This window comes from Necator americanus, chromosome X (assembly GCF_031761385.1).
Source record: "Necator americanus strain Aroian chromosome X, whole genome shotgun sequence".
In the NCBI taxonomy this organism is placed as follows: Eukaryota; Metazoa; Nematoda; class Chromadorea; order Rhabditida; family Ancylostomatidae; genus Necator; species Necator americanus.
This window is the reverse complement of record NC_087376.1, coordinates 35,472,228-35,486,921: the sequence shown is the minus strand read 5'-3', so window position 1 is coordinate 35,486,921 and position 14,694 is coordinate 35,472,228. Positions and strand designations below refer to the sequence as shown.

Sequence of the window (14,694 nt, the reverse complement as noted above, 5' to 3'; positions counted from 1 at the left end):
TTTCAGTATCGTGCGTATGTATTTGCGGAGTTAAGTGCCTTTGCAAGTTTCAACGAAGCATTCAACGAAGTGATTTTTTCTAAACATGGAACAAAATAAAAAAGACAAAACTTTAGGTTAACAATAACCGCTAGAAGGAGAATTTCTCAATGAACATTGTGAAAACCCAGTCATCTTGGAGATATCGGTTGAACCGATAAAGAATCAGCGTATTTTTACATTCTATTTCACAATGGTTTTCTTGTGACCCTTCTTCAAGAGTAAATCAACTCAAATGTCCGGCCGTTGTCTAACGGGTATAATTCTTTGCAGAATCGACTTAGACGCCATGTTAGATTTCTGTGCTTTGCTATATAGTATAACATTGAAATTCTAGGACTTTTTTTTCCAAAGCAGTTCGAACTATCAGTTTTAGATTATCCACAATTTCAAAGTAGTACTCGTGATGGTTCGAATTGAGGCGTTCATTAGTTTTTCTTTTCACAAACATTTTACACTTCATTTATTTTCCAGTTTCCTTGTTTTCCTCTTTTTTTAGTTACTTGGCAGCCTTCGTCAGCATGAGATGGCTCTGTTGTTTGTTAGTCTTGGTGGCATTTGGTATTGCACTCCTTTTTTTTTTAGTTCCTATCACTTGAACTATGTAACGTTGCAACAACTGCGTTAGAGGTGTCGGATGAGCTCGCGAAGTTGGTATGCAGGACTCCCGATTAACCTGGATGTTTCTGATAAATCTGAGTGCCAGTTCTGCTCCCACTGTTAGTGACCGAAGATTGGGTAGAAATTCTAAAACGTCATTCCACTTGTCGTTGTCGATCGAGTTCGCAGCGTCTGCATCAACAACGTTTGTGGAGTTTCCTAATTCGATGCGATTACGCTGAGAGAGTTTGTTGACATTCGACGGCATGATGGGAAATTATTTTTATTTGCCACTGTCCCAATGTTTTTACTTCTTCTACTGTTGTTTTCGGATCTCGAATACTTAAATGTGGTGGACAACAACTTGATTTGAAAAGAACTAGAAAACAAAGGAAACGTATTGAACATATAAAACAATTCACGTACTAGCGGCTAGCGATGCATGCGTTTTATTTTTCTTCAAAAAAAAAACATTTTTTTAAAGTAAAATTTTGGAAGAATTGAAATTATTCATGTGTCGAATGTTTTGATGTTCGAATAAACTGGTAGTCACGCGCGGTACACACACTGAAAGTAATCTCTCTGTTTTTTTTTTTTAAATTAAGACGAGTGAAACTTTCCAAAATGTAAAATATACTCTCATTCCTTTTTACAACCTTCTTCCATCTTTTATTGTAGATCTGTAATGCCTGTTTTCTAAAATCCACTTCTTCTTGACCACGAATACCTCCTGTGCAAATGTGCAGTAGAAGTGACCGCATTACTGGAAGGATTCTCAATACGAAAATTGTGGACGCATGGACATTCTTGGTAACCTCAAATACCAGACCCAGACACTTTTTATAACGAAAATCAGTGTCGTCTTAGAAACAGCACATATAAACTCTCTGCTCATGCATTCCAATCGACGAAAGCTGTAGCCATCGACACGTTGCGAACGGCAAAAGACGTTTGCAATGGATTTGAGAGAGGAGATCCTCAACTCTAGCCCAGGAGACTACTTTGCTATTGGATACAACTCCTGCTTAACTGGAACAAGACGAAATCGAGGTGTGCGAGCCCGACAAGTGGAAACTCTTCTTACGGATAGATGCCTCTCTATTTCCCCTGCAATCCTGATGAAATGAGCACTGCCACTAGGGCGTGTGTGATGAGACCAGGTTTAGTTGGCCAGTTCGGTAGTTGGAGTACCACCGAACAGTTTGAAGCTTCACCTGGTTCGGGAAAACCAGAGTGACACGACCTCCACAGCACTAGCCTGTGTGATTAGCCCCACAGCCAGACGAGGAGATTGATGAGGTGCCTGCGCTTTCGTATCAATCAGCACATGTAGGGCCGGAGTAACTCATGACACTCTAGGCGCCCATAGAACATAAAACCACGACGGAGCCAATTTTGAAATCAACGCTGGAATTTTGCAGTAGGGACCTAGAACGAATTTGCAAGAGAGAATGCATCTGGTTTACATGGGAACTCGTACCTACCTTGAGTTTTTAAGTAACATCCGAATCAATAGATCTCGCGATCGGTTAGACAACGGTCACCGCTGACCTTCTCAAATCTAGAGTGAGTATTCGGATGAGCCACTACTTCAGTGATTGAAAAGAAGGCTTAGAGGCTGGACTGTCTAGTTTAGAAGAGATTCGATGGATTAGAAGGTCGAATCAACCATTTCAAGCGCTGAAAATGGAGATTTGCCGAAACGTCAGCCGAGAAAATCAGTTAACAACCTCGTTCACAGTTCATAAAAAATTAATAGATGCTGCTAAATGGTGCTCCATCGATTTCTTTGCTTTGTGCGAAAAGATTTAATCCACATAACTGCGTCATAAGTTCACTGGCTTCGCAGCAGCAGTACGTGTTTCTCTTTACTGCGTAACTAAAGAAATGACTGTGTCGAATTATCCAGTTCTTACCGTTTTAAAAGCAGAACAGGACGTCAGAACAAACTAATTTTTTGGAAGCTTCCATTGAGTATTCTCCAAGCGTTGTTTATTCTCTGTAACGTTGGTAATACTGCGACTATATGACATCATAGGACATCATCGAACAAACAATGACGTTGGTGGCGTTTCTGAAATTCCAAGAACTCTACGAACAGCTGTTTTCTTTGCTATTCTTACTCATTCGCTCCTAGGATTCTCCTCTTTGTGTTTCAGAAGATTTTGTCGTGTGCGGAAAAGGGCTTTCTGGAATTGTTGCAGTTTGTATTTCAAACATTGACGTTAGCCTCATGGGATTTTCGGGCTCCCATAGATTCTTTTCAGGACAAAAGCCACTGTGTGCAAAGCGAAAGATTGATCCCCCCTCATATTTTTTCCCACATCACATATATTTCATCTTTTTTCTCGCTTTTCTAACGGAGACAGAGTTTCAGTGATGAAGAAGACCAGGATGTTATGTTGAATAGGGTTAGCCTCTGCTTATGTTTCTGTTCTTATCGTGTGTTCCACTGTGTATTCAAAATTCACTCATAAACGCCGAGATCCTGGCTGGTGAACCGATCGACTACACTTCTTGCTCCTTTTCTATTCAAACCTCAAAAGCTGCGTTTGAAGAAAGCAATTTGATTGACTTTTCGCGTCGTAAGCTGTGACATACACTGACAAATGTGGAATGTGAACCTTCCAAAACACTAACTGGGATTCTGCTTTTGGTTCTTATTGGGAAGTGAACCGTCTGTGCACGTCATTCGTGCTAGACTCCGATTTTAACACTCTTCAACACAGCACCGGAGTTGCTGAATGTGCAGCTGTCTGTCTACCAGAAAAGGCCTGACATGCAGCTTCCAAAGACTGACAGGCAATCTTTCAAAACAGCGGAGGATTGTAATTGTTATTTCTGATAACAATCATGATATATAATAACGGGCTTATTCTGTCACGTGTGTGTGTGTGTGTGTGTGTGTGTGTGTGTGTGTGTGTGTGTGTGTGTGTGTGTGTGTGTGTGTGTGTGTGTGTGTGTGTGTGTGTGTGTGTGTGTGTGTGTATATGTGTGTGTGTGTCTCACGAAATTCGAAAAAAGGGGTGCGACGGGTACCGCGGCGCCGGATTGGCGCGCCGACGCCAGGCACCTATAGAAGGAGGTGCGACGGGTCCACCGGCGCCAGGTAGCCATAATATGGGGTGCGACGGGTCCACTGGCGCCAGACACCTATAGAAGAGGATGCGACGGGTCCACCGGCGCCAGAAACTTATATAAGGGGCTGCGACGGGTCCACCGGCGTCGGATTGGTGCGCAATAACTTCGTGTGCATGACGCAAAAGATAGATGGTTGCAGCCGTTTGATAGCAGTGGTCACAGCACGCTTTGCTTTTCATCTTTATGACTCCTCCGCGTGCCTATTTCCTTCTTCGTTCGCCTCACGTTCGTAGCATGCCGTTCTCAGAAAGTGGAAACGCTCATGCAAACAGCTGCTTAAATAGTAGCAAGATGTTTACGTGATCTGACGTGGAACGTTATCTTTATCAGTAGGATGATGTCTTTCACGCCATTTTATGTTAAAACATTCTATGATAACTATTAGGGGAAATCAGGAAGAATACCCATACTTTGAGTAATGCTTTCAAATAGTATTTACATTAATCTGGCATCAAAGGAGTGTTTGTCGCTGATGGTTGAATATTCTCCAAATGTAGAATTGACGCGTTTAGAAGAAACGCTCCGTAATCTTTCGCCTTAATTTATAATATAAAGAAGAGAAGGAAAGCATTGTTTAAAAAAATCTAATTTTACAGAAAACACTACTACTATTAACTTTCATTGATCAGTGAATGGGAGCGAAGCTAAAACCACCGAAAGTCTGAAGTCCGGCTTTAGCCGGACATTCAGACTGTGAGATAATAATTATCAATTTTTGAAATTTTTGAACTCAGGTCCATGACTCATCTTCCAATTGAAAAGGATTAAATTCAATTTGTCTATTAGCTCTAACGGAGCAAAGGAAGGAGATAAAAGGACATCTTGTACACTGTCACAAAGAATAGTTTTTCCTCACTTCTAGCTTTGCTGCATTCTTTTTCATTCTCCATTCATGGACTGACTTTGCTAGAAGGACTTAGAAAAGTACGAATGTGCGTACCTTGGTTACTTGAGTGGTGGAGAGTGGGTTTCTGGGATTCATCCGCTCATAGTTCCACCTAACGGAATATCCGATAAAAGTTTGAGTATCGGAAGTTCAGTGTGGACTGTTTTTCAAACATTTCTTTGGAAATTTTGCGGGACATTTCACTGCCATTTTCTATCACTTGCAGTTCGATTTGTAAATGATGAAATTCGAAAAAAAAAACCGGATTATCGAAGAAAGACTATAAACTCTTTTGAACTACTTGCACTAACTCTGCAATTCTTTGTAAACGAAAAGAAGGCCGCTTGGTATGTACATCCAGACCAAATAATAGAGATGTGGATTAGGAAGAAAGGAAATTATATAAAGAAAGGTTTAAACAACCTCTGAAGACGGAGACAAAGCTTCCAATTCCGGTCTTTCGCAGACTTTCCCACGATCTTCTCCTCAAACCTGAGAATAGTTTCTCGCTGGGTTAGATTGAAAAGTTGAGATAAAGTTGTTGTCGTCGAATAAAAAATCTAAAAGTAAATCATATCCCAAGTGGGAAAGTTAAGCAAGTTCTATTTTACAAGAACGCTTTTGTTGAAGCCTGAAAAGAGGAGGCCACTGCATAAAGCTATTATCATTCCGAAACCTTTTGTATTCGAGGAATCAAAACTAAGAGGGAGATTAGTTCTTCGACTCTCCCTTTCTAAGCACCGAAAAAAGCGCTGAAGATGGAAATGACCTCAGACATGCAACTTTCTCATGGGTTCCTATACATTCTCAGCTCAAGATGTGTACAACACAGATTCAAGAAAGCAGAGCAAATAGCATGAAGTTGATTTTGCGAGGAGAGGGTTTTTTTCGTTTGCTGCAGTTCATACTTCCCGCCAACAGTCACCGCTCCCCACTCATTTCATCGCGAAAATGAACTTTATCATGTTATGCTCGTCCATCTACTCTTATCGGAGTGCTCTTAGTTTGAAACAAAACTTTTTTGTGCTTGGTGGTCGAGTTTGATGGTGGAACAGAAGCAGGAGTAAGTTGTTTGATTGTTTACTTTAGTCAAGTTCTGAAATAAACTCACATGTGCAACAGCTGCGCTTCGAACCTGTCAAGAATTTTTATTTAGCCTCATTGATTATGAACGGGGGCTTGGAAGCACACCTTCATTTCAGGTCCTAGCACACTCAGAATAGCCCAACTCTAAGGATGTAGAATTCCCGAACAAGACTTCGAAATTTTTGCAAAAGTGTGCACACGCGACAATTTATTTCTTCCGTAGTTTGAGCTTGTAGTGGTTCAGTTTTACGCTCGTGTAAGCGTCGTCGACAGATTTTGATTTTGAGCGATCGTGATCCCTCGAAGCCAATGTTGCTATGTAACTCAACACCACAGAAAATATGACTTCATACGTCGTTTCAAACTGACCAGTAAATCCTGGCACGCTAGTGAGAATGAAGAACGTATCAAGTAAGAGGGTCGCAATGACTTTCTACCATGATATCTCGGTAGCTTTCGTGGAACGGAACACTATGCGCCGAAGTGCATTCAAAATTGAACTTTGCTGCAGAAAATATGCAACCAGATTGCAGATGTGAAATTTGCTCAAAAATGAATAATAAAATAAATATGCTCACATATGTGCATAGTTGTCATCGCGAACGCTGCAGAAAGTCGGATTTGGACATTGAGTGCAATAAAACTGTTGATATGGAAAATGAACAATAGCACACAAAACAAAAAAATCCAACTTTAACAAAAGTGCTCTGCTCAGCAAAAGCTGCTAGCAACTAAAACTAGTGCGATGTTTCCTAAGAAGCTGCGTTGACATTCTGGAATGAAGAAGCTAATGCTAGAATTTCTTTGTAAAATAAAAGGCCCCTTTAAAAATAGTAATCAAATGTAAAATCTGAATTATAGAATTTTTGCAGTAAAGTTAAATAACAGACGCTTAACAGTTCAAACGTATCTTCGACGATTACTACTGTAATCTACATGCTTTTTTCCTCGTCAGTGCCAAAGTCGTCCACTGAAGTGTTTCATTTCGTATTTGCTTTGGTTCGCTTTGTGAGGACGCGGCGTTTGCGATTTCAATGGTTAAGAGGTAATTTCCTTTGTTGACTACCTTTCTTGACATGTGGTCTTATTCGGGTTTGCGCATTTTCTACCTCGGCGTTTACTCGCACACTTGGAGTTTGTGTGATGTGTTTCATTCGCTTGTTTCGCTTACGGAACGTATTGAAATTCATCCTAGGAGTTTTTTTTAGAGATCTTGGAGCGTCATAAGCCTTTACAACCTATTTATCTACTTTCTTCTCTAATTTATAATCATACTGGAAGGATTGCAACGAGTCCTAGCAAAATAAAAAAAAGGGTCCATGAACACCGAAAGAATGAATAAACTGCTGGCTGTGTAGCTGGCTTGAAATTTGATCCCGTTCGCATATGGTCGGATAAATGAAGAACTTCCCGTTTCCTCAGAAATATTCTTGTTTGCTTCGCGAATGTCTCAGATACGTAACCACTTCAATTTTCAGAATTGCGGTTTTGTAATCTTCTATCGGGTAATCTTTTTAAATGGAAAACTAATCAATAACCATGTGGGGAAAGAACTTTTTTGTCGACTCCAAACTCTTTATCGGTATATACAAATACTTACCACTGGATTACTTGCTGTTCTGAACAGTTCACCTTACAATGAGCTGAAGTCGTCTCAACGTTCGCTCATGACTTGGAAAGCTGTATCTAGAAAAGAAGTGAAAACCGCAAAACCTCTGATTTTTTTCGACTTACGAAAGCACAGGCGTCTCGTGAGCACTTCTTCTTATTTTCGAACATGCAGGCTTATGTGCAATAACTTCTCCTCCTTGCGGTACTGCTAATTTGATGGATTGATAAGGAAAATTGTGTTCTTTTCTCCTCGTAAGCACCGTTCTTATTAGGAAGCTTTCCTTTGCAGCCTTATTGCACTTAGGAACGTAAAACTGTTTCAGCCTGACTTGATAGGACTCACGCGAGTCTTTGCGTGTCCTTTCTCATTCCTGTTCATTTTGTTGCGTTCTATACACTCTGCATTCTTCTTACGTATAGCTCCTATTCATAACATCGAATCTCTCAGTCCATATAGGTTTTATATCCTTTCCATGTAAATATTTCTGTGAATGAAAATTCTTTTTTCGTAGTCTGGAGATATTTGTCAGTTTCAGAAACAGATGCTAACAAGTGTCAGATGTTGGACAGCTGCTTTGTTCTTTTAAGATCGTTTAATGTGCATCTTTTCTCCATGAAGGATAAAAGCTACGTGCTCGGCGTTTATCGATTCCTTTCGGGGTGCATCTACGAGTTCGACTTCTATTTGCAGAGATTTGTGAACGGTCTGCAGGCCTACAATGATTTGAATGGCGAGCCCATGTGCCTTTTTTCCCTCCCAGACAAGTCTGGTTTAAATTTATCGACCCCGGATCTATGAAAAGAACGGTTGCCACTAAAACGATTTTCGAACCATCGACCATGCAGTCGCAGGCGAACCTCTTGCCAACTGCGCTTCTTGATAGTGTGTCGTGGACTTTTACAACTGCCGCTTGGCGTATGGAGGACAAACATTGTGTTTTAATTTTTTGTCGACGGAGAGTTTACGGTTGAAATTATCTTTCAGTAGAGTGTGGACATAGACGAAACTCTGAGATCTGCTCCCATTTTTGCAGCAAATTTCTGCTCAATATGTTCGAATCCATTTCTGCACATCGCCTACGAAAGATCTTTATTTCTTCCCATACAGTAAGCAACACTGGTTACAGACTGCAAATGCTGACGCACACGGAGGTCCCACAACTCCTGAAGAGGCACCACATTGTGAAGGGATATCGTCCGTTGTACCAGCCGGTCCATTACTATTACAAATCGGCCTTTCGTTCGCACAATGAACTGGTTAGTCGTAGTTTTCATCCTCCAACCCTTCCTCAAAAAAAGGAACAGAAAATCCTCGTACTGAATTGTTCTGTTCCAGATCAACGTCTGGACGCACTTTGTTCCCGCTGTTTGTTTAATTCTATTCTATTTCTTCCCTGAAGTATTCTCGCCATCACCACGACTTCCTGTGCTTGTACTATATACGGGTATTGCTACGCTTCTTCTAGGATCAACACTTGCCCATTTACTGGTTAGTGGATTACTGTAAGCAACGATGCACATTCCATTGAGGGCAAAGAAGAAACACTACTTGGTGCATACGAAAAGACACAACCACTTCTAATGGTAGCACACCATGAAACCGACGGTGTTGCAAATCTCACCACGAATAGACAGGGGAGGGGTGTAGTTTACGAATAAAAGCATAAATGCAGTCATTTCTCGCTAGTGGTCCAGAAAAAGACGTGTGGACGACTCTTGCCTGCCCGGTGTCCTCTGATGCAGCTTATTACGGAAAGTAGAAGGACGGCAGTCTGCAACGCGTCCGCGGTTGTGCACATGTTTGGGCGTCTGCTGTTTATTTGAATTATATTACATGGACTGCTGATGTTGCACGAGTTGCTTCTATGCTACCACGCGTAAAAAGGTGCATCGTTGGGAACACCGGCCCAACCTGGGGAAGTTTCTCACGCATTTTGTTTCGGAATACAAGACACTGATTACGCTCCTAGTCGTAAACTACACCCCCCGTACATATCTATTTGTGCTGAGATCTCAACATCGTCAATTTCGTTGTACGCTGCCTTTGAAGTGAATCGAATTTTCCTGTGTTTCTCGTGCAGTTTTTATTTTTCCTTTTTCATACTAATCTGTTCCAGCATTCGCGATCTCCACATGATCACATTTTTTGGTTCCTTGTCGACTTTTCTGGAATTGCTCTATTCGGATGTTCAATAGGTCTTCAACGATATAGTTGCAGCACAGACATGATCAACGTTGTCCGCCTGGTATACGAATTTCTGTCGTTGCACTGTAGAATATCATATAGAATATCAATATCAGCATACCATGCGCCAGTTATTCCATATGGTCAGGTCAAAACGAACTCTTGGTATAGCTGTGCGAGCGGATGCGCTCAAAGCGGCGCGATAGAGACAGGGATTGCAATCGAGGTGGGACCATAGCTGATTCTGTTAGGACCGAAGAGATGAGTGGAGCCAGCGGGGGTCCCATATCGGTCGCAAAAACCAATTCCACTTCGCTACTTACGCAACTGCACCAGTCTTCGCGCAGTTTCGGCGCGGCTAACTTCCCTTCAAACAACATACGACATAATATGTATAACAATAAAAAAGAAACAGCTAAAAAATAATTGGAAGATTTTAACTCAATCTATGGGAAACTGGAAGGACAGTGCCATGAGAAAATGAGTCCAATGTTCTAAATTTCTACATTTTATGTTGAACTTGTGAAATGGATTTGTCTGGTATGCGTTGCGTTTCTGGAAACGAGATTCTCGATTTGATGCATCCATGCAAACTCTTCTGAAGTCGGCTCCGCACCACTGACGAATCCGATAAACTTCTAAGAAAAAAGAAATGAATGAAAAAGAATGGAACACTTTCGCAAAATGATCTTGGGGGAGTCTAAAGCAGACGAGAAGATGACGAAGATGTTTGCACAGCGAATTGCGGTCCCGAATTCCTGAATTCATTGTGAATCGAAGTTCCTTGACACAAACATCAGTAACTGTCTGCACACGAATTATTTCATCCGCAAGCTTGGAACATTAGAGCTTACAAAAGAAGCCGAATTGGAGTGAAATTGCTAAAGCGGTAGCGCTTACAGTGATGCGGTGGGACCTCAAATCCGCTCGAGTCTGAAGCTCGCGAAGGTTCTATCACAGCCGCAATCGCAATAGCTAGAAAATAGTATAGCATCCCATCACACTATAAGGGATGTCAACTAACATCCTTGGGACATTCTTGGGTGCTCTTCTCACACTTCATTTCTTCTATTTCAAGAAATAGGTCGCAAAATTGTGTCAAAATCTATATGTCGTGCAATCTGATCACCCTAACATACGATACATGGTGAAGGAAAGACGCTATGGAACCACATGTCATGACAAACAAATATGAACAGGAAAGTTTCCAGAATTCAGCGCAGTGATGCTTCAAAAAATGAGGAAACTCGGTGAGCCCGTAATTTCCTCAAGGCTCCTAGGCACAAACAAGCCTCCAGAGTATACATAACTGAAATTTCACGTTGCGAAAGATGCCGAAGTAGATTTATATCGTCATGATGCCATTGAAGGCTGATTTTCATTTGAAGACGTTCTTATAAGTTTTTTTTGAAATCACTCTCAGTAGCATGTCAGAAGAAATTCTCCAATTTCTTCTTGGATGAACTCTTTTACTTGGTCCAAGGACTAAGGGCAATGTTTGAAAACTTCGGGTTTGAGATAATTTCGAAGAAAAAAGTCACAAGGACTTAGATCAAATTTTTGCAACTGGTTAACTGTATTGAAAACGTGTTTTTATTTTGCTACTCACTCGTTTAGGCTTATCTTCCGTCTTTGCTGTTTATCGTACTAGTTCTTCAATTCCTCTCTGCCTGTTATCTTTTTGTATGCCGGCCCGATTGGCCGTGGAGACTAGAAGTTCGGATGGCAACTTGTCTGCTACTGGCTCTCTGGGTCCATCTACCCCTGTTGAGTAGATACATGGTATGTTTCCTCTTCACCGCTTGACTTTACGAAAAGAACAGTAACGGTGCTGGAGGATTCGTCTGAATAATTTCCTCTAATTTCAGCAGGCTGATTACTAGCCAGTGCTTAACTCAATTCTAATTAAAGTTATTTTTCAAGTGTTTTCATCATGCCTCAGTTATTCTCTTATATTCATTACCAGTCTGAACCTTCGGATAAAGCCGGAGTCAGGACTTCTCGTGGCGCTTGCTTCACACGCCTTCACTGATCAAAAGAAATTAAAAGTAGTGGCATTTTCTGTGAAATAAAATTGTTCCAACAACGTTCTCGTTTTTTTGGGAATTTTAAGATGAAAGACATCATAGTTTTCCCTCTAAATCCGTCAATGCTACACTTGGAGAATACTCGAACGTGATTTTACATTTATTTTTTTCTATTCGTTTATTCCATTCGACAACACCACATTTTCAGGAGATTATTCGAACTATTGATTTTTCTCCTGTTTTCCCCATCCATTAGCACAGAACAATGTGTTATCGTGAAACGTCGTCATCTAGTACAGAGAAAGTTAAGGTTCTACCACAGATAACGTAAACTGTTGGCTACTACTTAAGCAGTTGTTTGTATGCGTGTTTCCAGTTTCTGAGGGAAGAGACTGATCAACCTGATGAAGGAAACGTTTGGGGGACTACGCATGTAGAATGCATAGAGGTAGAACGCACCATATGGAATTTTCACGACTATGAAACAGTTCACAACGTCTCATCTAATTCACTTAGAGTTATATCACGGTACCACCGCACTACGACACACCAAATCGATGCTGCAGGACCCATCTCACCCTATTTTACAGCTTGCTGGCGCCGGCGCACGAACTCAGCGCTGCCGGATCCGTCCCACTCCATTTTATTGCTTTTTTCTGACCACTGTGAGAAGAATTCCAATAATAGGTAACTACGGCCAGTGACACTGAATAGTACTTTTAGTGCTTGTATCACATCGCAAATTTTTGGAAACAGTACTAGTACTATGTCTAGAAGACCCGCTTTTGAGCAGTACTCGTAAGGAGAAACAAAGCAACAGTGAGAGAAGTTTAGTTTTTCAAGGCGATACGAAAGGATCCTTTCAAAGTACTTTATAAAATTAAATAAGGAGGAAAGTGCTGTAGGAAGTTCTGAATAAGACCAAACTGTTTAAGATGTCTATTTATTTTATTGCGGTGGGAACTTTAACTAGAGTGAGTTAAAGTTACTGCAGAGTTTCATTCAATAAAGTTTTAGGCAGAAGATTCGTCAGCAGACAACTCTCTTCACTTGCATAGCAATGCTTTTAGCTGGCTTTTATTCAGTGGAATCTTTATGGGAGCAAAAGTTCCTGAACGATTTGCTCCTGGTCTTTTTGATATTTTCGGTTATGGACATCAGGTTGGTGGGCTTGGTGCTAAGTGCGGTTGTAGCAGGAGAATAAAAAAAAATATTTCGTTCCTGAACGAGATAGTGAACCGAAAATAATGGGTAGATCGAATTTGTTTCTTGCTTCTGGGGGTTCTTCTTGGCGGATGATCTGTTTACTCACAAGTGGTACAAATTGCATTTCTAAGTAGTTTTTGGAAGGTAGAAATGTCGCAATTAATAATAAGAGGATTTTCCCCGTAAATCGGAGAAAAACGGGATACCATCGTCCCATGGCAGCCACAGAAAGTTAAGAGTCAATTCTTGCCCCCTCATTTAGACAGGTATCCCGAACGTGCAAAGAACAATTATACTTCAGACCTCTTCAGAGACTCGAATTCGCGTAGTCTGCCATATCTGTTACTGTTTAGTTTTATCAGCATTAATTGGGTATTCGGGGTAAATTCTAAAACTTTTTTTTTGTTTTAAAGACAGTATTTTATGGAATCGCGAATGTCTGGGGTTCTCGTGGAGAATGTAGGCTTTGCGATGCAGACTCAGTATGCTCACCTTTCCCTGACCGCTCGTACTACTAAAAATCCAAACATCGAAGATTTCATGATGTGATGTGGCCTATAAGGGCAGAGAAGGTAATTACGGCTCTGATTTCAGCTATTTCATCTTTGCATCATTATGGTGGCCTGGAACCTGTGTGACGCCGCCCACTACGACTGTGCACCTTCTGCGTGGAACTCGTCGATAAATATTGAAATCGGTGCTGCATTTCTTCTTTCAACGCTTTTCACTGTGTGTACAGTGAAAGCATTGTCAGCGAAAGCGCGGAACATCAAGTACAATTAAGAACTGGTATTAAGATGACGAATACGGTACTAATCTTCCCAGCCATTCTTTGATACGGTTCCTGATATTGACCTCCGACGAATTTCCTAGTCTAAGCTCGTTTTTGATTTGTTTCAGATTATTGTGCTTAGGTAATGCATAGGAATGATCTCTTTTAGGGTACTTTCACGGTTGTACGATTGAAGTGATACAATTGAAAATGTTATCTTTATTGTGATAGAGTTGTGTAAAAAATGTAACTCGGCTTTTTTCACCTCAAAAACCTCACAAGTACCTCAAAACATTCACGCAGTAACACGCATAAACAAAGCATGACCACATGCAGACATCAAATATACACTGTTAATAGCGCAAATGATTTAGAAAAATATTATTCATTTATTGGTTTTGTGTGTTTAACTAATAACGCGAGGAGCTGTTTACAGCCAACTTCTTAAATATTTTCGCCACTATTGCCGTTTGGTTCTCTGGGCTGCGCAGATAGACAATGAGCCTTCATATTCTTACTGTTACGAATTTCGGAATCTCGTGGTTCGCCATTTTCTGCCAGGGAAATGTGCACAAACATTCTGAATTGGTAGCTGGTCTTTTGTGGGTGGGCCGTACGTATGGTGAATGTTGACTGAGTAGGTCGTCCTTTTTGGCTTGGATAGAGCACACAATGCAACAGTCACAAATCCCGATCGCGAAGCCTCTCAGCTGCCTGTAATATAGCTTAGTTCAGAGAAGATAAAGGGCTTTATGCATTCGCACAAGAACGGCACGACCTTTCTGATGGCGCACCCAAAGGAGCTGAGACAGTGATAGTGTTTGTTGAGTAGCTCAAATGCGGTTGGTGTTGCAACGCCAGTGGGGTGATGCCTTCAAGTAGTGGCCCTATTAAACAGCCGTGACATTACGTGAGTCTCCAAACCCGTTCGTTATAGATGGAATTTCGAAATTTTTAAGATTGTTTAAAGCAAAACCATTCGGTGAGTTTTTGAATATATATAAGAACGTGAAGAACCAGACAGGTAGAGAGACCGTACATTAGTCGAGCAGTATTTGTTTGTGTAAGCCCTGCAGCTTTTATTGTTTCAACATAAACTCTACATTACATTGCACCTTCATGAAATTCGTCTGCAGTGTTG

The 14,694-nt window shown here is 41.0% G+C and overlaps 2 protein-coding genes across 4 annotated transcripts; both read left to right on the top strand.

Moving 5' to 3' along the window:
- Nucleotides 1-5,709: 5,709 nt before the first annotated feature.
- Nucleotides 5,710-14,385, top strand: RB195_026447 (uncharacterized protein; the record flags this gene model as incomplete). 3 transcript variants are annotated; one of them, XM_064215006.1, is made up of 9 exons in its annotated part: nucleotides 5,710-5,729; nucleotides 8,491-8,620; nucleotides 8,700-8,852; nucleotides 9,481-9,609; nucleotides 11,166-11,330; nucleotides 12,593-12,736; nucleotides 13,376-13,478; nucleotides 13,579-13,621; nucleotides 14,289-14,385. In XM_064215006.1, the coding sequence occupies 9 exons, from the start codon at nucleotides 5,710-5,712 to the stop codon at nucleotides 14,383-14,385; spliced, it is 984 nt and encodes a 327-aa protein (XP_064070885.1). The 3 variants fall into 3 exon arrangements, with proteins under 3 accessions (XP_064070885.1, XP_064070888.1, XP_064070886.1); XM_064215005.1 differs by lacking the exons at nucleotides 5,710-5,729; nucleotides 12,593-12,736; nucleotides 13,376-13,478; nucleotides 13,579-13,621; nucleotides 14,289-14,385 and adding an exon at nucleotides 11,417-11,431 and having other exon boundaries at nucleotides 8,498-8,620; XM_064215004.1 differs by lacking the exons at nucleotides 5,710-5,729; nucleotides 8,491-8,620; nucleotides 8,700-8,852; ... (2 more) ...; nucleotides 13,579-13,621; nucleotides 14,289-14,385 and adding an exon at nucleotides 12,511-12,531 and having other exon boundaries at nucleotides 13,376-13,564.
- Nucleotides 11,841-12,235, top strand: RB195_026448 (uncharacterized protein; the record flags this gene model as incomplete). Its single annotated transcript, XM_064215007.1, has 3 exons — nucleotides 11,841-11,885; nucleotides 11,952-12,023; nucleotides 12,092-12,235. The coding sequence occupies 3 exons, from the start codon at nucleotides 11,841-11,843 to the stop codon at nucleotides 12,233-12,235; spliced, it is 261 nt and encodes an 86-aa protein (XP_064070887.1).
- Nucleotides 14,386-14,694: the final 309 nt, after the last annotated feature.